General features: G+C 59.9%; 1 protein-coding gene across 1 annotated transcript in view; it reads right to left on the bottom strand.

The window, feature by feature from the left end:
- Positions 1-2,372: 2,372 nt before the first annotated feature.
- LRP1 (LDL receptor related protein 1) overlaps positions 2,373-21,753 on the bottom strand; it is an 86,200-nt gene continuing 66,819 nt past the window's right edge. Inside the window, exons 49-89 of the mRNA XM_017536168.2 lie at positions 21,450-21,599; positions 21,256-21,378; positions 20,868-20,984; positions 20,558-20,686; positions 20,180-20,302; positions 19,959-20,099; positions 19,686-19,876; positions 18,725-18,908; positions 18,496-18,581; positions 18,216-18,335; positions 17,538-17,725; positions 17,198-17,403; positions 16,205-16,393; positions 15,524-15,672; positions 15,020-15,113; positions 14,736-14,852; positions 14,398-14,517; positions 13,549-13,671; positions 13,264-13,389; positions 12,667-12,783; positions 11,915-12,021; positions 11,682-11,814; positions 10,738-10,857; positions 10,522-10,644; positions 10,022-10,162; positions 9,778-9,912; positions 9,586-9,705; positions 8,548-8,816; positions 7,429-7,607; positions 6,840-6,946; positions 6,454-6,570; positions 5,815-5,991; positions 5,513-5,653; positions 5,201-5,374; positions 4,809-4,970; positions 4,357-4,531; positions 4,124-4,225; positions 3,899-3,963; positions 3,696-3,786; positions 3,446-3,590; positions 2,373-3,293 (exon numbers count right to left, since the gene is read on the bottom strand). Of these exons, the coding sequence (XP_017391657.1) occupies positions 3,153-3,293; positions 3,446-3,590; positions 3,696-3,786; positions 3,899-3,963; positions 4,124-4,225; positions 4,357-4,531; positions 4,809-4,970; positions 5,201-5,374; positions 5,513-5,653; positions 5,815-5,991; positions 6,454-6,570; positions 6,840-6,946; positions 7,429-7,607; positions 8,548-8,816; positions 9,586-9,705; positions 9,778-9,912; positions 10,022-10,162; positions 10,522-10,644; positions 10,738-10,857; positions 11,682-11,814; positions 11,915-12,021; positions 12,667-12,783; positions 13,264-13,389; positions 13,549-13,671; positions 14,398-14,517; positions 14,736-14,852; positions 15,020-15,113; positions 15,524-15,672; positions 16,205-16,393; positions 17,198-17,403; positions 17,538-17,725; positions 18,216-18,335; positions 18,496-18,581; positions 18,725-18,908; positions 19,686-19,876; positions 19,959-20,099; positions 20,180-20,302; positions 20,558-20,686; positions 20,868-20,984; positions 21,256-21,378; positions 21,450-21,599 (5,717 nt within the window). The 3' untranslated portion in view covers positions 2,373-3,152. The remainder of the gene's footprint in view (positions 3,294-3,445; positions 3,591-3,695; positions 3,787-3,898; positions 3,964-4,123; positions 4,226-4,356; positions 4,532-4,808; positions 4,971-5,200; positions 5,375-5,512; positions 5,654-5,814; positions 5,992-6,453; positions 6,571-6,839; positions 6,947-7,428; positions 7,608-8,547; positions 8,817-9,585; positions 9,706-9,777; positions 9,913-10,021; positions 10,163-10,521; positions 10,645-10,737; positions 10,858-11,681; positions 11,815-11,914; positions 12,022-12,666; positions 12,784-13,263; positions 13,390-13,548; positions 13,672-14,397; positions 14,518-14,735; positions 14,853-15,019; positions 15,114-15,523; positions 15,673-16,204; positions 16,394-17,197; positions 17,404-17,537; positions 17,726-18,215; positions 18,336-18,495; positions 18,582-18,724; positions 18,909-19,685; positions 19,877-19,958; positions 20,100-20,179; positions 20,303-20,557; positions 20,687-20,867; positions 20,985-21,255; positions 21,379-21,449; positions 21,600-21,753) is intronic.

The raw sequence follows: 21,753 nt of genomic DNA, 5'->3' as shown, positions 1-21,753 counted from the left end.
CAGGGAAAGGACAGAGTGCTGAGAGGATGAGGCAGACGCGGAGACACCCAGGGAGATAGGCGGAAGCCAGGAGGCAGGAACCTGGGTGCCAGGGCGGGGGCAGAGAGGAGAGAGGCAGGAAGGGGCAGGAGTGTCCAGGCTGAAGGCCAGAAGGTTGGAGCCAGAACCCTGAGCCCAGGTTCCAAGCACGAGTTCTGCTTCAGTAGTGGCTGGGAGCAGTGGGCACACCCAAGGCTAGGCTGTCCAGGACAGAAGCCCATTACCAGGGTCCTGGTCTTCTGGGGCCCAACCCACCGCATCTCTCCTCCTTAAGCTACAGTCTCAGACCACCCGTTCTCTCTCCAGTTACACATACATGTGCGCACTCGCACAAACACGAGTGCACACATGCGTGCACACTACTCGCCCTGTCTCTGGGTCTTTGCCTCCGTCCCTCTGTCTCTCCACTTCTGGGCCTCTGTCCCTGTTTCTTCTCATCTCTCAGGTTGAGGTGAGGGCTTCCCACCTGCCTCCCTAGTGGGGAGTTAGAGGGACTGCCTCCTGGTGGACGCTCTTCCTAGTGAATCCTGACAGGCAGGCGGAGGAGTCTGCTCACTGAGGGGTGTGCCTTCCAAGCTGCAGTGGGGGCCCTTGTCGAACTGCCCAGGATCTTGAGATGACAGAGAATCAGTGGGAGGGGGGGTAGATGCATGGCTGGCAGAGGAGGGGCAGGCGTGGGGCTGGTGGTGGTGGGGAGCGGGCAGGCACTGGCGGGAAGGGGAGCCAGCTGGCAGAGGGTAAAGGGGTGTGGCAAAATAGCCGGAGGGAAGGAATTGAGAGAGGCTGGGCTGGGGTCCTGTCGCAGGTGCATGAGTGCTGAGGCGGGGGCGTGTGGGGCTGCAAGATAGGCAGTGCTGCAGGAGTACGGACACCACCTGGTGGCCAGATGGGGACACAGACCTCCCACCCGGCAACCAAGGATTCTGTTTCCACGCAGAGCTGCCCATCCAGGGCTCTTGAGAAGGCAGGGATCTCAGAGTTGGCTTGGAGGATGAGGTTGGAGAGGGCGTCTCAAGGCTAAGAGGGAAGGGGCGGGCTCTTGTTTCCACAGGTGCCTAGACTTGTAGCTTCCCCAAGGCAGAAGGAAGCCCAGTAGGAATCTCCTGGAGTTGAACCAGTGAGGGAGGGGGAATGAAAGGCAGTGCTCCCCGTTGGGAGTTGGGTAAGGGGTCTTCAGGCATTTGTGGCCACCCTCCCTGAGCTCATATTTGCTGTCCTGGGGCTCTAACCCTCTCTCAGTCCGGGGCAGTGTAAAACTGTGCAACCAGGCTAGGTGCGGTGGCTCATGCCTGTAATCTCAGCATTCACTCACAAGGCGAGTGAATCACGACGTCAGGAGTTCCAAGACCAGCCTGACCAACGTGGTGAAATCCCATCTCTACTAAAAATACAAAAATTAGCCAGGCATGGTGGCACATGCCTGTAATCCCAGCTACTCAGGAGGCTGAGGCAGGAGAGTTGCTTGAACCAGGGAGGCGGAGGTTGCAGTGAGTGGAGACTGCGACACTGCACTCCAGCCTGGTGACAGAGTAAGACTCCATCTCAAACAAAACAAACAAAAAACTGCGCAACCTTCTGCAAGAAGTACCTCTAGGCAAGGGTTGAAATGGACCTGGATACCTTTGATTGACAGTTTTTTCCTGTTACTCCCTGGAATGGCTAAAAAGATTGGTGAGCTGGGGCTGCTAAGGGCCTGGCAAACTGGTCTTCCCAGCTCTCCTTCACCCCAGGAGACCCCCGGCTCTGGAATGCAGCATTTTACTTCACATCTGATTCATTAGTCTCCACAAATGTCAGTGCTCCAAGAGCAAATGCAGGCAGAGAGAATCACATGGGAGCACCCTGAAGGATAGGAAAGACTTCGCAGCCTCAATGTATTCACTTCTTACAGTGGAGCTTCTCACTGTGGGAGATCATTTTGTGTAGGGGGGTGGTGTCCAGTAGAAGTGAATGCAGAGAAACAGATCTGAGTTAGTGTCCTAGAGCCAGAAGGAACACACGATCCGGAGACTCGAAGTCACGGCTGAAGGTCACACAGCCAGAAGAAGCAGATCTTCCTTGTCAAGTCCAGTGCCACCCGCTTCCCGGCACAGCAAGATGGAGAGGGAAGGGCACTGAAAACTAGCTCGTCTACCTCCAGCACGGAGCAGGTCTCCCTCTGGTGGCCAAAGCAGGCAAGTGCAGCCCCAGCTCCCAGCGTCTCTCACACACAGGCAGACACCAGTGGCTTTTTTTTCTTTCTTATTTTTTTTGGTTTTTTTTTTTTTGTTTTTTTTTTTTTTTTTTTTTTTTTTTTTTTTTGTGCAATGGTGCAATCTCGGCTCACTGCAACATTTTTTTATTAATTTTATTTATAACAATATCTGTGTTATTTAGTTGTAAAGGAATTCAGCAAAAATTATTAAAACGTTCATGTCCCCAAAACGGGGCTGCCCGCTTGCCCTTCCTCGGTGTGGCCCACCTCCTCGGCATCCCCAGGAGAGGGGAGGTTGGGGGAATGTTTACCAGAGGAAGTCTCCAGCCCTGGAAACCTCGGTGGGGGCCCTGGAGATGGGGAGGGCCTGTCTGAGAGGGGGACTGAGCATGGCCATCTCATAGGGGCCCCTGGAGTCGGGGCTGGGGTTTGGGGTGGCCTTCCCCAAGAACTGAAACACTCCATCCTCTCCTGCCCACCTCAGCCAAAGCCACAGCTTCCAGACAGGGGCAGCAAAGAACTCTCCCTCCCCAGAATTAGCCCTCAGGGAGCTGTGGGAGCGGGTAAGCAGGAGTAGGGGAGAGCCTTGGCAAAGTGTCTTATACAGGGAGGGGTCAGCAGCCCCAGCTCTCCCAGTGGGGTGCGTTCTGGTGCGAGGGTAGAAGTGCAGCCCCAAGCCCTCCCTGCCTGCCTCCCTGAAGGCAGGATGGGGGTGCCGAGGAGCAGGCAGGGAGGGGATGGAGAATTAATACTGTGCTCGCTTGCTGGCTTGCTCACTCACATATAAAACGTAATTCCTTCATTTTTACATTTATACATCCGGCGGGGCCGGGGAGGGGCTGGCTGGGGAGGGGCTCGCTGAAGGACTTCTCTGGTGGGGGCAGGAGGCTCTCTGGGGGGAGTCCGACGGGGCAGGGCCCTATGCCAAGGGGTCCCCTATCTCGTCCTCAGGGCCCCGGCCCAGGAGTTCTCGTTTCTCATCCGTGCTGGCCAAGGAGTGGCGACTGCCGTGGCCGCCCATGTACAGTGTGGCATACACGGGGTTGGTGAAGTTGGTGGGCTGCAGGGTGACAGGGTTCAGGTGGGGCTCAGCAGCTGGGCCTGTGGCCCAGGTCAACTCACCCCCTCCTCTGCCCCCTCACCTAACCCAACACCTTTGATTAGGCCACCCACAGCCTCATGGCCCTCCACCCTGCCCGCCTCCCAGCCCACCTTGTCAGGGTCCAGGGCAAAGTCGGCATCCAGGAGGCCTCCCACGTCATCAGGCTCTCCGCCCTCGTACATCTTGTAGGTGGGGTTCCCAATCTCCACGTTCATGGCCCCGTTGGTCATCCGCTGGTGTTGGAAGCCCTTGGCCCTGAGGAGAGGCAGGAGGATAAGGGGACAGAGATTATTGGGGGGGTGGCATTATTATAGGATGGCAAAATAATGGCCAGAACGTTCCAGATTCCCTGTGACTCACCCTTGGACTCGCCGCTTATACCAGAATACCACTCCGGCCACCAGAAGCAGCAGCAGCAACAACAGCAGAGGGATGAGAATGGAGGCCATATCTGGAGGGAAGAGGTGGGACACTGAGTCACCAAGGCTCAGGGAAGGCAGGAGGCACACGGTCCCCCTGCTCTGGGTCCCGGCGGCCCTGCCTGCCCCACCCCTGCCACCTACGTCCTGGCTGCTGCTGGCTGAAGACATGCTCCTCACACCGGGGCCCTGTCATGTGGGGCGGGCACCTGCAGAAAGGAGGGACACAGCTGAGTAGGCATAACTTCCATAGCCACTGCTGCCAGGGAGACGGGGTGTGGAGGGTGGGTGCTGAGGCCCGGCAGTCCTGCTCAGATCTGGGGAAGGGAGGGATGCTCTACGTCTGGGTGAAGCCCAGGCCCAACTCACTGGCACTCAGGCATCATTTTGCTGTTCATGGTGCAGGAGCCGCCATTGCTGCAGTGGCCAATGCAGGTAAGACAGCTGGGGGCCACCCGGCCATCTGTGCAGCTGTGGGAAGAAATCAGAGGCTGGGGCTGGGGCTGGCAGAGTTGTGTGTGGGATGCTGAGGAGGGGCTGGGCAGCGCTGGGACAGGGCAGGGGCTGGGCGGGGTGGAGCCATGGAGGAGGGTCCCACTCACTTGCAGGTGACATCACCACTCTGCTTGTTGACCACACAGGCTCCTTCGAGACAGCGGCTGCACTTGTTCACCTCACACCTTGGCCCCTCGAAGTAGGCAGTGCAGCGGCATTGTCGGGAGCCATCGGTGGCCATCTGGCAGGTGCCAAAGTTCTCACAGTAGCCAGAGCACTGCCCTGTGGTTGGGGAGGGAGAGGAAGTGCCTCAAACCCCACCCTTGTGCGGGTTCTCCATACGTTGAGCCCAGCTTTTCTGTCTGGATAATCCTGGTGCTGGGGGTGCACTGTATCTTTGTGGGGAAGCGCCAGCCACCTGGGCCTTGCTCAGCTGCAAAAGGCCTCCCTTCCTGAACTGGCCCCTGTGGGTCCCAGGCACAGGTGGACCATTACCCCATGCTCTGGGGTCCTCTGTCACCCTCCCGCCTGCCTTGGGGCCCAGGGATGGCTCACTCACGGTACTGGCAGCGGTCGCCCAGGAAGCCAGGTAGGCATCGGCACTGGGGCTGGTTGCCCTGGTTGACAGTGCAGGTGCTGTTGTTGGCACAGTAGCCCGCACACACCTGCTGGGTGCATTTGGGGCCCGTGAAGCCCGTGGGGCACCGGCACGTGGGCATGCCTGGTGGGAGAAGATGTGTGAGTGGGACTGTGGCCCTCGGGACCACCTGGCCCTACAGCAGAAGAATGGACTGGACCCGGGCGGGAGGCAGAGACCAGAGTGCCTGGATGCTGGGTCGTGGAGAGGCTGGAGGTGAGGCAGGGGCTGGGCATCTGCCTGAAGTGGGGCAGCGCGTGGTGGGGCTGGGGCTTAGGGGCAAGGAGCAGGCTTGGCAGCATGAGGGGGCATACCAGAGGGGGAGGCAGCGCAGGTGCCCCCATTGCGACAGTGCTCCCAGCACTGGTCCAGTTCACACTTGTCACCTGTGTAGCGGGGCTGGCAGCGGCACTTGGGCTGCCTCCGTGCATTGAGGAAACAGCTGCCGCCGTTGAAACACTGCAGGTTACAGGTTCCAGGCCGGGAAGCTGCAGGATGGGCCAGTCAGGCGGCAGAGCCAGGGGAATAGGAGGGGAGGGACGGGCAACAAGGTCAGGAGAAGTCAGGCGCCACAGGAAGGAGAGGGTCCTGAGGCACGGCTGGGGACTGGGAGGGCATGAGCGTACCATCTGGGGGGGGTGTTGGAGAAGGCACAGGCACGCACGTGCCGTTGTCCAGCCGCTTCCCATTGGGACAGGTGCAGACAGGTCCACTGGGGCTCAGCAGGCAGAGCCACTCGCATTTCTTGCGGTCACATGGGTTGGTCACTGCAGGTATGGGTGGGGTGGGGAGGACGCTGAGCAGAACCCTTCTCTGAGGCCTATGAGCCCAGGATGAGACCTCCCCACCAGGTCCCAAGGCCACAGCTTGGAGACTCAATGCCCACAGGCCTCCCCTTCCCCAGCTCAGGCTCTCCCTCCACCCCTACCTTCGGGCTGCTTGTGCTGATGGTACAGGACCACGTCAGAGGCATGGCTCAGGGCCCCCGTCAGGTTGACCAAGGGGCTGTGGCCAAACTTGTGGATCTTGAAGACACGATTATTGATGTAGGTGACACCATAGATGTAATCCTCAAAGACGTCGATGCTGAAGGGGTGACTTAGGCCTGGGGGAGGAGGTGGAGTCAGAGGGGACCCAAGGGTCACTCAGGCCCTGGCCATGCTGTCCATGACACTGGCACCCGTGGCTCCCAGACACCTCAAACTCAACACATCCAGACCAAATTCCCCTCTCTGCACCTGTTCCTTCTCCTATGGCCACCACTGGCAAAAGGTCCCATCACCCTCAGACTTCTGGGGTCACGGCTGACTTCTGTTCCTTCTCTTCTCATTTTAAGTTCCTAATGTACCTATGCTGCCTCCGCGCAACCCAACCAATGAGTGGACGAGTAGGCCAGAGGGCCAGGGTGGGCCTCAGGCCTGACTCAGGGGGAACCCAGCTGGAGAGGCCTGGAAGGTACTACAGCATTGCTGGGGTCAGTGACAAAGGATGGGAGGCATTGAAATGGGGCCTTTGGCTTGGTAGGGAGGATGGCAGGGCTGGGGACAGGCTGCTGCTGGGCTCTGACCTCGTTTGCTGTCAGCAGCCACAATGGGGTCCGTGCCATTGAGCCGGATGCTGCCGATGACTGAAAGCTTGGCATCTGCCCAGTACAGCCGCTCATTGTGATAATCCACAGCCAGGCCTGGGTAGGCAGAGAGCACCGTGAGGGCTTGACCTCCCGTCCCCAGGCTGAGGGTGGAAAGCAGAACTGCCTCTATGCCTGGGACAGCTCCACCCTGTTCACACGCTACCCACAGTCGCCTCTTCCGGGAAAAGCCTCTGCAGCCTATCCGCCCGTCCCAGTCCAAGCCCCATCCCGTCCCTCGATTTTGTGTGACTTCAGCAGCAGCTGGGCTCTGCGAGCCAGGCCCCTCCACGCCCCTGCCCCTCCCACACTCTGTCCCCACGAACCTGTGGGCCACTGAATGTTGTCCTGCACCAGTGTCTCCCGGAGGGTTCCATCCATTGCTGCCGTCTCAATCTTGGGGTGGTTGCCCCAGTCTGACCAGTACATAGTGCTGGGGGGGGAGAAGGGGTGAGTGTGGGCAGGCCCGAGGCAGGCCCAGGCAGGACACCAGCTTGCTGGTCTGGGTATAGGGACTGCTGGGGACTGGGAGGAGGGCATTCTGTCCTCCTACAGAGAAGCAGGAGGGAATCTGCATTCCAGCAGGTTGAAGGGCTTTTCCTGTAAAGCCACATTGTGCTCAATCAGAGCCACAGAGGCTGGCAGAGCTGTTCCCGGGGCAGAGCGAGGCTGCTCATGACAACCAGCCAAGCAGAGATCAGGTCCCAGCCCGAGCAGGCCTAGCTGGGGGCCCCGGGCAGAGGCAGAACGGGGAAGGCCAGGCAGGGGCGGCCAAGAAGACCCAAGGGCCTGAGAAGGACTCTGTCCTCAGGCTGGCCTGGGAGGGAAGGGCACGCCTGTGGGTGTAGCCCCTGACTCTGTCCCAGTGGCTTCCTACCACCAGCCCAGAGGCCTCCCCCCAGGGCCCTTGCCCACCCCCTCAGTGGGTCCACCACAATGGCATGGGGCTCGTCAATCATGCCCGAGATAAGCGTCTTGCGGTTCTCGCCCTTCATCTGTGCCACTTCGATCACATCTCGGCCCGAGTCGGTCCAATACACGTTCCCGGCCACCCAGTCGATGGCAATGCCTCTGGGCATCTTCAGCCCTGAAATCTGAATGGAAGCCACAGGTTCAGGGACCACTGCTTTGTCTTCCTGACATTATCCCCCACTACCACTCTGTCAGCCTGTCCCTGCTGGAACGTCAGCCCAGGCTCACAGCCAGTTCCCTGGCTTTAAAGAGATTCAACTGGCATGGAGCTTATGTGCAGACCTGCGGCTCTCACAAGTGGCTGGTGAGCCCTCCCTAAGCCTGAACGATGGCAATGATCACCTGATTTTATTGATAAAGTGACACCGAAAGACGTTAAATGAGTCGGCTAAGACGTATATGGCAGGTGGTGGCAATGATGGGGGACCGTGCGGGGGAATGTCTGCCTACCCATCGTGCCCTGGGCTGCCTGCAGTAGAGCCAGCTGCTGACCATTCCCACTGCTCTGTCTTCCCACTGGTCATGCCTAGAACACAATCCTGAGACTGCCCTGCCCTACTCTCACCCTTTGCCCCTCGCACTGATAGCCCTTTCCTTTTTTTTTTTTTTTTTNGCAGTGATGTTGCTCTCCCACTGTCCTACTTGTATAAAATAATTTGATCTGTACCCCTAACGCTCTTGCATTGTGGTTGTTGTTGTTAGAGACGGCATTTCTCTCTATTGCCCAGGCTGGAGTGCAATGGCGAGATCCCAGCTCACTGCAACCTCCACCTCCCAAGTTCAAGGAATTCTCCTGCCTCAACTTCCCAAGTATGTGGGATTACAGGTACCTGCCACCATGACTGGCTATTTTTTTTTTCCTTCTTTCTACACACTCCTGGAAAATTTTCGTATTTTTAGTACAGACGGGGTTTCACCATGTTGCCAGGCTGGTCTTGATCCAGGCTGGGATTACAGGTGTGAGCCACTTTCCCCAGCCAGCACTGCCCTTTTCAAATCCTGCTCTGAACCGCATGCTCTATGGGGTGCTTCCACTCCATCCACACCAGGTTGGGCACTCACGTTGAGGTGGGTGACACCCCGGTCAATCTGCCGCCGGTGGCGGTTGGAAGTGGTAGGAGGCGCAGCAGGTGGCAGGCTGCGGTAGGAGATGGTGCCCGTGTGCCAGTTGGTCCAATAGACGCGGCCAGCCTTCACATGGACATCCATGGCATCGATGCGGACACTCTCGTCACCCTGGAATGCCTGCTCGTAAGCTGAATGGGGGTGCCCGGGGAAAAGGCTGCGGATCTCATTGTCATCGGCGATGTACAGGACCTGGTACTCAGAACCTGGAGGAACAAGAGGCCAGGGCTGGGGCTGTGGGATGGAGATGTGCACTGCACCCAGCTCAGCTTTCACACGAGTGGTGTCCTCTCTCCTGGTGGAACCATCTGCTCTGGCCAGAAGCTGCTGCTTACCCTCCCTGTTTGGGGTTGCAGGCTCCCCAGCCACACCTCTGGACCTCCTCCTCTCCTCCCCTGAGCTGATCTACTGCAACCTGCTCCTTTCAGCCAGAAAACAGCCTCTGGATGGTATCACCATGCTCTCTGCTACAAACTGCCTGGCACATGCTCGGGGGTGTGTAGGCACATGGGGTGTGTGTGCTTGGCATGGAGCGTGTGGGTGTGCATGGGTGGGCATGATGGGAGTGTGCGTGTATGATATGTGTGTGCAGGGGTGTGTGTGAATGTGCACAGGTATGCACAAGGCACAGGTGGGTGTCAAAGTGTGTGAGGAATATGCAGGTGAGGCCCCACAACTGTGAGTGTGCAATGCATGTCTGAGTGTGCTCTCATCCTGGGGATGGTGAGTGAGGAGGCGTGTGTAATTCAGAGCACTGCTGCACCCCAGACTCCTTCAGTCAGCTGGCCCCAGGACCTGCCTCCTCTGCTTGGGCCAGCCCTGTGCCCAGGCAGGCGCACCTAGGAGTCTGGAGCTTCCTGTCTGGGCAAGGTGTCTGCAGAAAGATATTCCATTCCAAGTCGGCCCTGTTTGCTATCCCGGCCGCCAGTCCCCCCGCTCCCCCAGAGCCTTTCTGCTCTCCGGCGGCTGCAGCACCTTCAGCCTTGCAGGTGTTGTGCGTCTTCATGAAGTTCCGAGCGCAGCTGCAGAGGTGGCCACCCTTGGTGTTGTTGCAGAGCTGCGAGCAGGTGCCGAAGCGCAGGCACTCGTTGATGTCTGGGGGTTACAGGGAAGGTCATGTGGGTTCCCGGCTGGGGTGTCCGCCCCCGTTCTGCTCCGCTTTCCTACCTTGGCATCCAGGCTGGCCGGGCACGGTGTGGAAGCCCGAGCGGCAGGCACAGTAGGCTGCTTTCTCGGTGCGCACGCAGCGCGCCTCGTCCCCACAGATGCTGGCGTTGGTGGTGCAGCTGGTCAGCTTGGGGTCTGTGGGGGACAGAGAGTGGATGCCCCCCGCCCGAGCCACCTCAGGCTGGGGCTCAGGTCTCCCCCTGCCCCCCTCCCTGTGGGCGCGCCGTCTGCTTCCGGGCCTGACCGATGCTGCAGTCCTCCTCGTCGGAGCCGTCCCCACAGTCGTCAAACAAATTGCAGCGCAGGGAGGAGGAGAGGCAGCGCTGGTTTCGGCACAGAAACTCCTTCTTGTCTTTGCAGTGGGTGGTCTGGGCCGTCGGGGGCTCTGAGGAGGGGGGAGGCTTTAGGCCCTGAGTATTCACCCCTGCCCTTCCTCCCACAGCGACCCCATAGATACCAGGGGCTCCCAATTCCTAACTGACAAGGCTTGTAGGGGGAGCAGGTCAAATGTTCGGGTTCCCAGCCCCACCTATGAGACCTGGGGCATCAGGCAGCCCCTGGAGCCTCCCCCAGGGTCTTCTCTGTCCCAACAAAGAGCCCCCAGGATCCCAGCAATGGCTCCTCCCCTTCCTGGGCGAGTCCTCCTGGTTAATCCTAACCCCGACGCAGCTCGTACGAAGCCCACGTTTGTGTGTCCCGCGCACCACCGGTGCCCCCCAGGCTTCCCGTCGGCCCCCTGCTCACCACAGTCCTCCTCATCAGTCCCATCCCCACAGTTGTCTGTGCCGTCGCATTGGCGCCCAATCCACAGACAGACGCGGTCATTCTTGCAACGGAAGGGCCGGTTGGGAGGGCACACGAACCGGGCTGTGGCAGCCAGGGGGACACAGAGCCAGAATCAGTCTTGGTGGGGTGGCTGCTGGACACAGGGGAGCCGGGGAGCCCCGCCCCAAATCTCACCACACTCCTCGGGGTTCTCATCGGAGTTGTCCCCGCAGTCGTCCTCGCCATCACACTTCCAGGCCAGCGGCTTGCACAACGTGTTGTTGCACTGGAACTCATCCAGGGGGCAGGTCCGCACTGGAGCCGGGGGAGCCGAGAGAGAGGATGAGCTGTGAGCCCACCCAGACCCTCTCTCCACAGGTGGGGGCTCCAGGCTCATAGGGGTCACCAGGCAAGCAGTGGCACAGCCAAATTGGAGCCAGGTCTCTTAATTTTCTACTTGGTGGGGCAAAACTGCTTTCTCTGGTGTTTAGGGAGAAGAGGCCATTTTTGGGGGGTGTCCAGAGGGATTCAGAGGGCAATCCTTCTCTGGTACGTGCCAGGGCACTGGGCTGTGTAGTTCCACAGCGGGGACAGGGAACAGCACTGGGCTGGGAGTGGGAGACCAGGTTTCCACCCCTGTAGAGCCAGGACATCTGCCTGCACAGTTGGGATTTCTGCTCCAAGCTCGAGTCTTCTCTCACTCCAGGCTTCACCTGCCCCCTCTGGGCTGCCAAGGCCAGGTAGGTCAGCCTGGGACAGGCATTGTCTCACTGTCCCAGGAAGGGAAAATGGGTAGGGCTTTTCTTCCTGGGGCAGCAGACTGTCTCGGAGAGACTTGTGCGGTGGGGCCTAGACAGGCACAGCCCTCAGGGTTTGCTGGATTTCAGCTCAACTGGTCCCCTAGACCACATGACATTGAGCTGGGCACAACCTGCACAAAAATGTATATGCAGGACCCTGTGTCTTGTTTACTGCTACGTCCCTAACACCTATGGCAGTGCCTGGCATGTGGTAAATGCTCTATGAGTATTTGTTGCATGAAGAATGAATACAGAAAACAAAGAACAAGTGAATGACTGGGCCACGTGAGAGGGCGGGCAGCAGAGAGAGGACCCAGGGAGAGCAAGCCAGGGGCGCACCACCCGTGCTGCAGGCCTCCTCGTCGCTGCCATCCATGCAGTCGGCGTCTGCGTCACAGCGCCAGCGCAGCGGGATGCAGTGGCCGCTTTTGCACTGGAACTGGTCCATGTCACAGCGGGGGGTGCAGTCTTTCTGTGGGCATAGGAGCAGGCAGCTGGTCAGCTCTCGACACCCCTGAGCCCTGCCGGAACACCTCTGAGGCCACTTCCCTCCTTCTCATCTCTGCGCCCACCTCGTCCGAGCCATCTGCGCAGTCATGGTCCCCATCGCATTTCCAGCGCCCCGCAATGCAGCGGCCGTTGGCACAGGAGAACTCACTCTCGGAGCAGGGTCTTGGGGCTAGGAAGGACAGGGGGAGACAGGCCCAGGAGGGTGGGCACAAGGACTCCAGGCCGCAGCAGTGCCACAGTTCCCAGCCCAAGGCCCATCCCCATGCCTCTGAAGTCCGCAGCTGACTGACCCAGAGGCTGAGCCAGGCCTGGCAGAGCCCACTGGCTGCCCCTGTGGAACAGCTGGGCACAGAGGGTGCCCACACTTACCCCATGAGACAGACACCAGAGAGGGCACAGGTGCCTGGCCTTGCTCTCAGGACAGACTGTATTTCGGGAGGGGAGGGAGGGGCAAGACCACTAAGACAAGCATCAGGGTTTGGGGAGAGGTCAATCAAGGATGATGGGGAGAGGCACGGCACAGGGACAGGGGGCTCTGGGGCAGAGGTTGGGGGTGTGGTGGGAGCACGGGCACATCAGAGACACCTACCTCTGCAACCCCGAGAGGACAGTGTGAAAATGGAGAGAAACATGAGATGAGGTGAAATGACACAAACTCAAATACACGACATGGAGTGGGGTGGGTGAGGAGGGTGGCTCCTGTCCCTGCCCTGGGAGGTGGCCGCCAGCTCTGGCTCGGCCTGTGGCAGGAGGGTGTTGCGGCAAGGGCCAGGCCCGGGAGGGGTTCTCTCGGGCTGGGCAGGTGGGGACGTACTGCAGCTCTCCTCGTCAGAGTTGTCGCCACAGTCGTTGTCGTAGTCACACTGCCAGCGGCCGGGCACGCAGCGGTTGTTCTTGCAGCGGAACTGGTATGGCTCGCAGGTGCGTTCATCTGGAGGAGGTAAGTGTCAGGGCAGTCAGGGACAGGGCTGGGGCACACATTAGGGTCTAGCCAGGCGTAGTCAGTCTGGCCTGGCGGGGAGGGTGGGCATCTCAGCTTGGGAAGGGTCAGCCTCGGGGAGCCCAGCTGGTGTTTTGAGATGTGGCGTCTACAAGGAGGTCTGGGGACAGGAGACATGGGGCTGCATGCGCAGCTGCTTTGGGGAGGAGATGAATGGATCCCATAGGGTGGGCAGGGAAAGCTCTGCACAGGTATGTGCTGATGAGGCGTGGGCAGGGAAACTGGGAGGCACAGGGCACAGGTGGATGTGGGGAAGCGAGCTCCAGCCAGACCTCCCTCCCCAGCCCCAGGAAGCCTGGCACCAGGGCCATGCTGACCAGTCAGTGGCGGCCCCCAGCCCTCCATCTGCCGGGGTGCCATGCCTCCCACCCGGGTAGACCACCTTCCTCCTGGAGCGGGGTCTCTACTCACCACACTCTTCCTTGGGCTCATCCGAGCCATCCCCACAGTCATCCTCTCCGTCACACTTCCAGCGCGCCGGGATGCAGCGGCCCGAGTCCTTACATCGGAACTCATCCACACCACAGGTCATCTGGGCTGCAAGCAGGTGGGCACAGGGTGAGGATAAGGTTCCTTCCAGGAGTGTGCCAGGAGGGTGGGGAGGGCGTGAGAGTGGCCACTGAGGGGGTTGCTTGTCAGGGTGGTGGGAGCAGCAGACACTGGGGAGGGATCTGGGCTCCAGGCCAGGCAACTCACTGCAGTTGGTGGGCTCGTCACTGCCATCCACACAGTCATTGTCCCGGTCGCAGACCCAGACCCGGGGGATGCAGCGTTTGGTAATGGAGCACTGGAACTGGTTGGGGGCGCAGGTCACCTCGGCTGTGGGGCGGCAAGAGAATGAGGGCCCTCCCTTACACCTACCACCCCAGTTCAGGATCACCATCTACTTCCTCTTCCAAGCCCTGGCCTTGGTCCTGACAGCAACTTCTTGGGAGGAAAGAACAATTTTTTTTTTTTTTGAGACAGAGTTTCACTCTTGTTGCCCAGGCTGGGGTGCAATGGCGCAATCTCGGCTCACTGCAACCTCCGCCTCCCAGGTTCAAGTGATCCTCCTGCCTCGGCCTCCCTAGTTGCTGAGATTACAGGCGCCCACCACCACGCCCAGCTAATTTTGTATTTTTTTAGTAGAGATGGGAGTTTCGCCATGTTGGTCAGGCTGGTCTTGAACTCCTGACCTCAGGTGGTCCACCCACCTCAGCCTCCCAAAGTGTTGAGATTACAGGCATGAGCCACCACCCACCTCAGCCTCCCAAAGTGTTGAGATTACAGGCGTGAGCCACTGTGCCTGGCCCGGAAGAACAGTTTATCCCCTTTTGGTGCTTTTTGTTTTCTGGATTTCTCTATCTCTATATCATGCACAATGATTTTTATGAGCAAAGCAAGTTACACCCAATATAATTTGTGTTGTCCAGCTACTAAAGCTGTTTGAGAGCCTCTTGAAGCTGTGGGGAGATTCCGCCTGCCCTGTTTCTGTGTCATCTCCCACCACCGTCCCCCACCTGACGCTGCTCCTCATCCCCCCCAGCCACCGCCTCAGGCACTCACGGCAGTCCCTCTCGTCCTCCCCGTCTCCGCAGTTGTCCTGCCCATTGCAGCGGAAGATGCCGGGAATACAGCGGTTGGTGTTGGTGCACTTGAACTGACTGGGCAAGCAGACGTGGATGTCTGTGGGGGGAGAAGGGGGTGACTCGTGGTGAGAGGAGGACTCACGGGCAGGGAGAGGGCGTCCATCCCTCAGCGGGGAAAGCACAGGCTTGAGCTGAAGGAATCCAGCCTGGAGAGCAAGCTGACATGGGCTTCAACTTCCCTGACCCTGAAAGCCCCAAATCCTGGGGTGGGGAAGATGCCGGGGAAGGAGGGAGGGTGGCTGGGCAGCTCTTTACCGCAGTTGGCCTCATCACTGTTGTCCTGGCAGTCATTGTCACCGTCACAGATGAAGGCAGGGTTTGTGCAGATGCCTGTGGAGCACTGGAACTGTCCCGGCCGGCACTTGAACTCAGCTGCCGGAGAGGGGGGAGGCTCAGTGTCAGAGCGGCTGGGGTGGGCGCCGCCAGGTCCCCTTGCAGAGTGCTGCAGCCCCAGCCTCTCTGGTGGCCATTCAAAGCCTCGGGAGCCAGGCCACCCCGACACAGCTGAGGAAGCTCCTGTCACCCCAGCAGGCACTCACGACAGTCGGGAGGCTCATCTGAGTGGTCCCCGCAGTCATCCTCGGTGTCACACTTCCACCAGAAGGGGATGCACTTGTCGTTCTTGCACACAAACTGGAGGGCAGGCGGGGGCAAGAGGGGTTGGTGGGGGTCTGGGGAACTTAGAAGTCTTTCTTTTGAGGGACTTGGATGTTTCAAACAAGTTGTGGGGGTCAGGGTGTTCTGGGGCAGGTTGGGCTACGGCGAGTGAAGGAAGGCCAGGCATGGGCTGCGTGGGGCAGAGTGGGGAGGGCAGCACTGGGGCATGGCGAGGAGGGTCAAGGTTAGGGTGTGGAGGTGTCTGTGTGAGGTGACGGGGTTAAAGTATTGCTGTGGGGAGACAAGAGGTAGGCAAGAAATGTCGGGGTGTTAGCGTGGGAAAACCAGATGCATGAGGACATTAGGACAGAGCAGGTGTTGGGGTCCAAGGAGGATTGGGGGTCGGGGAGCGGGCACTGGTGATGGGGTCTAGGGGACAGCCTCACCTGGCTGGCCGTGCAGTTGGACACGCAGGTGCGCCCGTCGCTGCCCAGGTAGAAGTTGGTGGGGCAGGCACATTTGTAGCCTCCCCCAGGGGACAGCAGGCACAGGTTGCTGCAGCCACCATTGTTGACCTTGCAGGGGTGATTGGGCACTGCCAGAAAAAACATGGTCACACAGTGGCTGGGGAGACCCAGTCTGTGGCTGCTCCTGGGCCAGGAGCTGCAGGCAGAGTACAGGCAGCACTCACTGGTGACATTTTCTAGTCTTCCAAAGGCTGCCTAATTTACTCTATCCTGGACAGAGGTGGGTGGGTCTAAACCCTGCCTCTTTTATGAGGGAGTTGAAGCCAGAGACAGGAGAGGATTCTTTCAAAGTCCCAGGATCAGGCCAGGCCTGTAGGCCGGCTCCCCACCTCCTCTGTGCTTCCCTCCCTGGGGCCTGCCTTGCTTCTGGGGGCCGGCACCCAGACCCCCGCTTGACTGGCCTCAGGGCCTTGCTGCTGCCAGACTTCAGGGCTGGATCCAGGCTGGGCTGAAGCTCCCGAGAGCCAGACCATCCCCTGTCTAGACACTCCTGGAGTCTCCAGGTGTGGCCAGGAGAGTGTGGTTGATGCTGGAGAAGGGGTGAGCAGGAGCTCCCAGGGACTGTGACCCTTCGCCTGCTCCCACCCCTCGCCTGCTCACCATCTGGCTGGCGCAGGGCATGGAAGACGTGCAGGTCCATGGGCCGGTGCAGCGTGCTGATGAGGAGCGTTTTGTTGGTGCCCGTGGTCTTGTGGGCTCGGTTGATGGACTTTGTTTCCCAGTCAGTCCAGTAGACGTAGTCCTCAAACAGGGTCAGTGCAAAGATGTGCGGGATGTCCTGGCTCAGCACTGCGGGGCCGAGGGGCAGGCACAGCGCTGGTCAGCCCAAGCTCGGACAGGGTGCCAGCCCACTCCACCTCCTCAAGCCCCACCACCACCCTGAGAGGTGGGTGTCAGCCCCAGTTCCAGACGGTTCAGGGGCCCCCCATGGTCTCACAACTAACAAGCGTCAGAGCTGGAGTTCAAACCCAGACTGCCTCATGGCAAGTTCCTACCTGCCAGTGCAGGCTTCCCCTTGGGAAGTGGGGAGCGCTGCACTTCCCAATCTCAGGCCTCCCACCCCGCCCTTCTCGGGGCCTGTCCTCCAGAACTGTGTATACAAGCGAAGGGCTCTCCTCCTCCTTCCCAAGTGAGCCGAGTGGTGGCCAGGCCCGGGAAGCCCCTCAGGTCCTCTGAACTACATGCCTTGGTGAGTGGTGACCTCAGACCGTGTCCTCTGCTTGTTTTTTTTTTTTTTGAGATAGCGTTTCCCTCTTGTTGCCCAGGTTGGAGTGCAGTGTTTCGATCTCGGCTCACTGCAACCTCCAACTCCCGGGTTCAAGCAGTTCTCTTGCCTCAGCCTCCTGAATAGCTAAAGTTTTAGTAGAGACGAGGTGTCTCCATGTTGGTCAAGCTGGTCCTGAACTCCTGACCTCAGGTGATCCACCTGCCTCGGCCTCCCAAAGTGTTGGGATTATAGGTATGAGCCAGTGTGCCCAGCCTGTCCTCTGCTTTTTATGTCCACTCTTGCCCCCAAAACTTGATCCCCTGTCGCTTCAGACCCCCATCCCCACCGAATGTGCTGCGCCTGGACAGCCTCACTGGGGCACTGACCAACGTGGCGATTGGAGCCATCCAGGCTGGCAAACTCGATGTAGTCCTCGCGGGCGTCGGCCCAGTAGATGCGCTCAGTGACATAGTCCAGCGTCAGGCCGTTGGGCCACGTGATCTTGGTGTCCACAATGACACTGCGGCTGGACCCATCCATGCCGATTCGGCCGATCAGTGAGTGGTCACCCCAGTCTGTCCAGTACAGGTACCTGGCGGTGAGTAGGCAGTGAGTCCCCAGAGATGCTGTAAACCGTCCCACCGGTGGCCTGCATGGAGGCTGGACCTGGATGCTGAGGGTGCCAGGTGCTTTCAGGGGCTCCCTCAACCCTCCTCAGCCACATACCCATTCTGCACGTCCACCACGAGAGCCCTGGGCTCACGGAGGCCAGAGCTGACCAGCACCGTCCGATAGGCCCCATTGAGCTTGGACACCTCGATGGTGTCCCGGCCTTTGTCACACCAGTACAGGTTGCCGCCCACCCAGTCCACAGCCAGCCCATCGGGGTTGCTGAGGCCTGTACGGTGCAGGACCTGCAGGAAGGGGTGGGGGAGGGAGAGCCTTGGGTGACCTTGGAGAGGACCTGTAAGCCTCTGTGAGGCTCAGCCTCCCCACGTGTAAAATGGGGTAGAGCTCCCTTTGTCAGCTCTGTTGGGAGAACCATGGAAGTAAAATGCCCAGTCCTGGGCATGACACTATGTAGGTATCAGCATAGACTCTAGGAGAGGAGTCTCTAGGTGAATGGGAACACACCCCAAGCCCCACAGTGTTGGCCAGACCTCAGGGGGAACTTCCTGATAATTAGGGAGATGAGGGGCCAGCAGCAAGGGGAAGAGTAAGAGAAATCTCCCATTCCTTGCTGTCTGGGACCGGAGGAGAGGGAGCAGCTAGAACCAGCAGCCACATAGTTACTAGTGAGCGAGAAGGAAGCGGTCCGGCTGGGTAGGGGTGGAGGGGAGATGATCTGAAAACACAGCCGGCTGGGACAGCCCGGTGTCGGTGGCTGAGGACCGCCTGCCTCACCTGCACGTTGCTCCCGTTAAGGTGCATCCTTCGGATCATGCTGCCCTGGGTCGTCACATCCGTCCAGTAGATCATCTGCTCTCGGTAGTCAAAGTCCAAGGCAACGGCATTGTTCAGGCCCTGGATTTGGAGAGTGGGAGACAGCAGAAGTCCGTTGTGGCAGCAGGGGCCACACCTGCATTTCGGGGAGGGGTGGCTGGACCCAAGCGGGGAGACTGGCAAGGGAGGCTGTGCTGGGTCTGGGAGAGGAGCACCAGGGAGGAGGACCTGGGTTTGGCACCTGCTTAAGCAACGTGTAGTTGGAGCCATCCAGGTTGAGCTTTCGCAGGTAGTACCGGTTGGCGAAGATCAGAAATGGTTCTTCGTCTGTAGACAGAGAATCTCGCCTCAGCTCCTGGCACATCCTAGCGGCCCTGGTCTCCAGCCTGTCTGGAGCTCTGCCACTCGGGCAGTCCCGCACAGCCCACAGCTGCCTGGGTCACCTCATGCCTTCCAAACACACATCTCACCGGTCACAGCCTTGCAGCTGTGGGGGTCACCGCCACGGGGTGCGTAGCCCTCCACACACAGACACTTATAGCTGCCATGGGTGTTGATGCAGCGCTGGCTACAGGGGAAGGTGGTGCTGCACTCATCCACATCGGCACACGTCCGGCCGTCGTCCTTCAGCCGGAAGCCAGGGCGGCAGCGGCACTGCGGGCACAGGGAGCCTCGGGCTGGGTGTGTGGCAGGGTCCGGGCCTTCTACCCTGCAGACCTGGCTCAGAGGCCTGGATCCCCTCTGCCCAACCTCACCAGGGGCAGCAGCACATGGGTACTGAGCCCACCCAGCTGGCCATCTGGCCCTCGGTCACACAGAACCAGGTGCATGAGGACGCCGCATTTCCACACAGTGACAGATGTTTCTGTACCCAGGGTTCACAGTCCAAGCCTCCTCCCGTGTGCCCCCTAGCGTCATCTGACAGAGCTGCACGTGCCCTCCGGCTGGAAACGCTTTCTTCCCCTGGCTGTTCTCCTGCCTCAGCAGCTGCTCCTTCTCAGGCTCTTCTGCTGGTCCCCTCACCTCCCTGCTCCTGGCTGTTGCTCAGCTCGGGGCTCAGACTTTGGACTCCTCTATTCTCCACCTACACTGCTCCCTTGGGAATCATATCCAGACTCAAAGATTCAAATAGCATTGCTATGGTGATAACTCGCAGACTTCCCTCTCCAGCCTGGGCCTCTCCCTTGAACTCCAGACCTGTGTATCTCTTGCCTACTTCATGCCTCACTCCTCTCACACCCCATATCTCATCTGTTAGCAAATCTGCTGGCTCTACCTGCCAGATAGAGGCAGACCCCAACCAAGCAGGTTTATGTCTCATTCACTGCTGAATCCCCAATGTCTAGGGGATTTATGAATGAATGAGGAGGTAGAGAAAGGCATTCCTGGCGGGTCTGAGGTGTGGAAGCTCCTCCCCAGGGCTGGGCATACCTTGAAGCCGATCTTGAGGTCCTCACAGTCCTGGCTGCAGCCACTGAGCTTGCGGCTGAGACACTCGTTGATGTGGCAGCCACGCTCGTCTGAGCTGTCGCCGCAGTCATCCTGGCCATTGCAGAGCAGGGCCTCAGCCACACAGCGCCCGCTGTTGCACAGGAACTGTGACGAGGCATTGCACTTGTGCTCTGTGGAGGGTGGGGGTGGCAAGTCAGCGGGGTCCCAGGCAGTCTGGGGAGGGGGCAGAGGGGAGCCGGGTCTGGGGCCCACCTGGGCTGGTGCAGTGTGGGTTCTTGGGAGCCTCGTCGCTCTGGTCATGGCAGTCATTCTCGCCATCGCACTCCCACTGGCGGGAGCTCAGACAGCGGCCATTGGCACAGCGGAACTCGCTGGGGCCGCAGGTCGGGTACTCTGGGGGAGGAAGGGACCTGTGAGGCTGATGCCCTGACCCAGCCGAGGGCAGGACCCCTCCCACCACGCTAAGGGCTCACCACACTCAGGGGACTCGTCGGAGCCATCGGCACAGTCACGGTCGTGATCACACACGAAGTGCTTGGGAATGCACTGGCGGTTCTGGCACATGAACTCACGGTCGTCACAGGTGCTGTTGTACACTGTGGACAGAGGTAGACAAGGCCCTTCAGTCCTGCCCAGCCAACGGCCGACTGCCCCACTTGGCCTCCTGTGGTTATCCGGGTAGAGTGGGCAGAGCACTGGACAGGGAGTCTGGACGCCTGGGCTGCAGCTATGGCTCTGCCCCTGCAACCCCCCCACCAAGGCATTTCCTCTCCTGCACCCAGCGTCCCCATCTGCAAAGCGAGACTGTGGCCATTTGCTGTCCACCTGCTCCCCTCCACCCTGCCACTCACAGCAGCCAGCTGCAATGCTCTCGTCCGCGCCATCAGCACAGTCTTTGTCACCGTCACAGAGCCAGCGCTCGGGGACGCACACGTGGGTGCCAGGGCAGGAGAAGGAGGAGGGGCCACAAGTCTTGCCTTCTGTGGGGCGAGAGGGGGCCACTGAGAGACTTAGGAGTGGGCAGAGCAGGTGGAACAGGGTCAGCAGAGGAGGCATGCACTCGCTGCTGCACCACCATCTGCAGGGGTGTCTGTGTGTGGGGTGCAGTTGGGTGGGGCTCATCCCTGGGGGCCTCCCCTGGTGCAATCCCAGCTTCCTCACCACAGTGAGCAGCCTCGTCTGAGCCGTCCCCACAGTCATCGCTGCCGTCACACAGCCACTGCTTGGAGATGCAGCGATGGTTCTGGCACTCAAACTGGGCCTCTGAGCAGAACTTGTCTGGGGCAGTTGGAAGCCATAGTTAGATGGGGAAGGGCGGGGGTCACCCACCTGGGCAGGCCAATACCACGGGAAGGACAGGAAGAGATGCCCATGGCATCCTGCTGCGGGGGTCAGCAGCAGCTACAGGCAGAGTCCCCAAGTCTGTGCTCCAGAGGTGGGGCGTGGGGCAGGGGTGAAAGCCCTGGGTGCCCTTTCCAAGGGGGGCCTTGCCCAAGGAGGGGGGCCCGGCAGGTTTTCGGAGCACTGAGTAGGTGCGGTGGTCACTCACTGCAGTGGGTCTCGTCCTCGCCATGTTCACAGTCATCCTCCTTGTCACACGTCCAGCTCATGGGGATGCAGCGCCCACTGGGGCAGGCGAAGTAATTCAGGGGACATCTGGGGCGCTTCACACCTGGGGGGGGGCAGGTGTGAGGGCTGTGCTGACCGCAGGCTACCACCCACCACACACCTGCCACTGCCCACCTGGGCAGTCACGCTCATCACTGTAGTCCCCGCAGTCGTTGGCGCCGTCGCACACCCAGCTGGGTGCGTAGCAGAGTGAGGTCCGCTCGCAGGGCTGGAAGAGCATGCCCTTCACGCCCAGGCGGAAGTAGCTGCTGCAGTCGGTGGCACCTGGTGGGGGGCAGGGGTGAGGGTGATACCTGGTTCCCCCCCACCCCTGGCATCACCCCTCCCACTGGGGAAGCTGCCAGCCCTAAGGCGCCTTCATGCGTTTCCAAAAGTTGAGTGGTGCCCTTCCAGTGGGGCACTGTCTGCACCGTCTACT

This window comes from Cebus imitator, unplaced genomic scaffold (genome assembly GCF_001604975.1).
Source record: "Cebus imitator isolate Cc_AM_T3 unplaced genomic scaffold, Cebus_imitator-1.0 Scaffold96, whole genome shotgun sequence".
NCBI classification, from domain to species: Eukaryota; Metazoa; Chordata; class Mammalia; order Primates; family Cebidae; genus Cebus; species Cebus imitator.
This window is presented reverse-complemented; position numbering and strand designations above follow the sequence as displayed.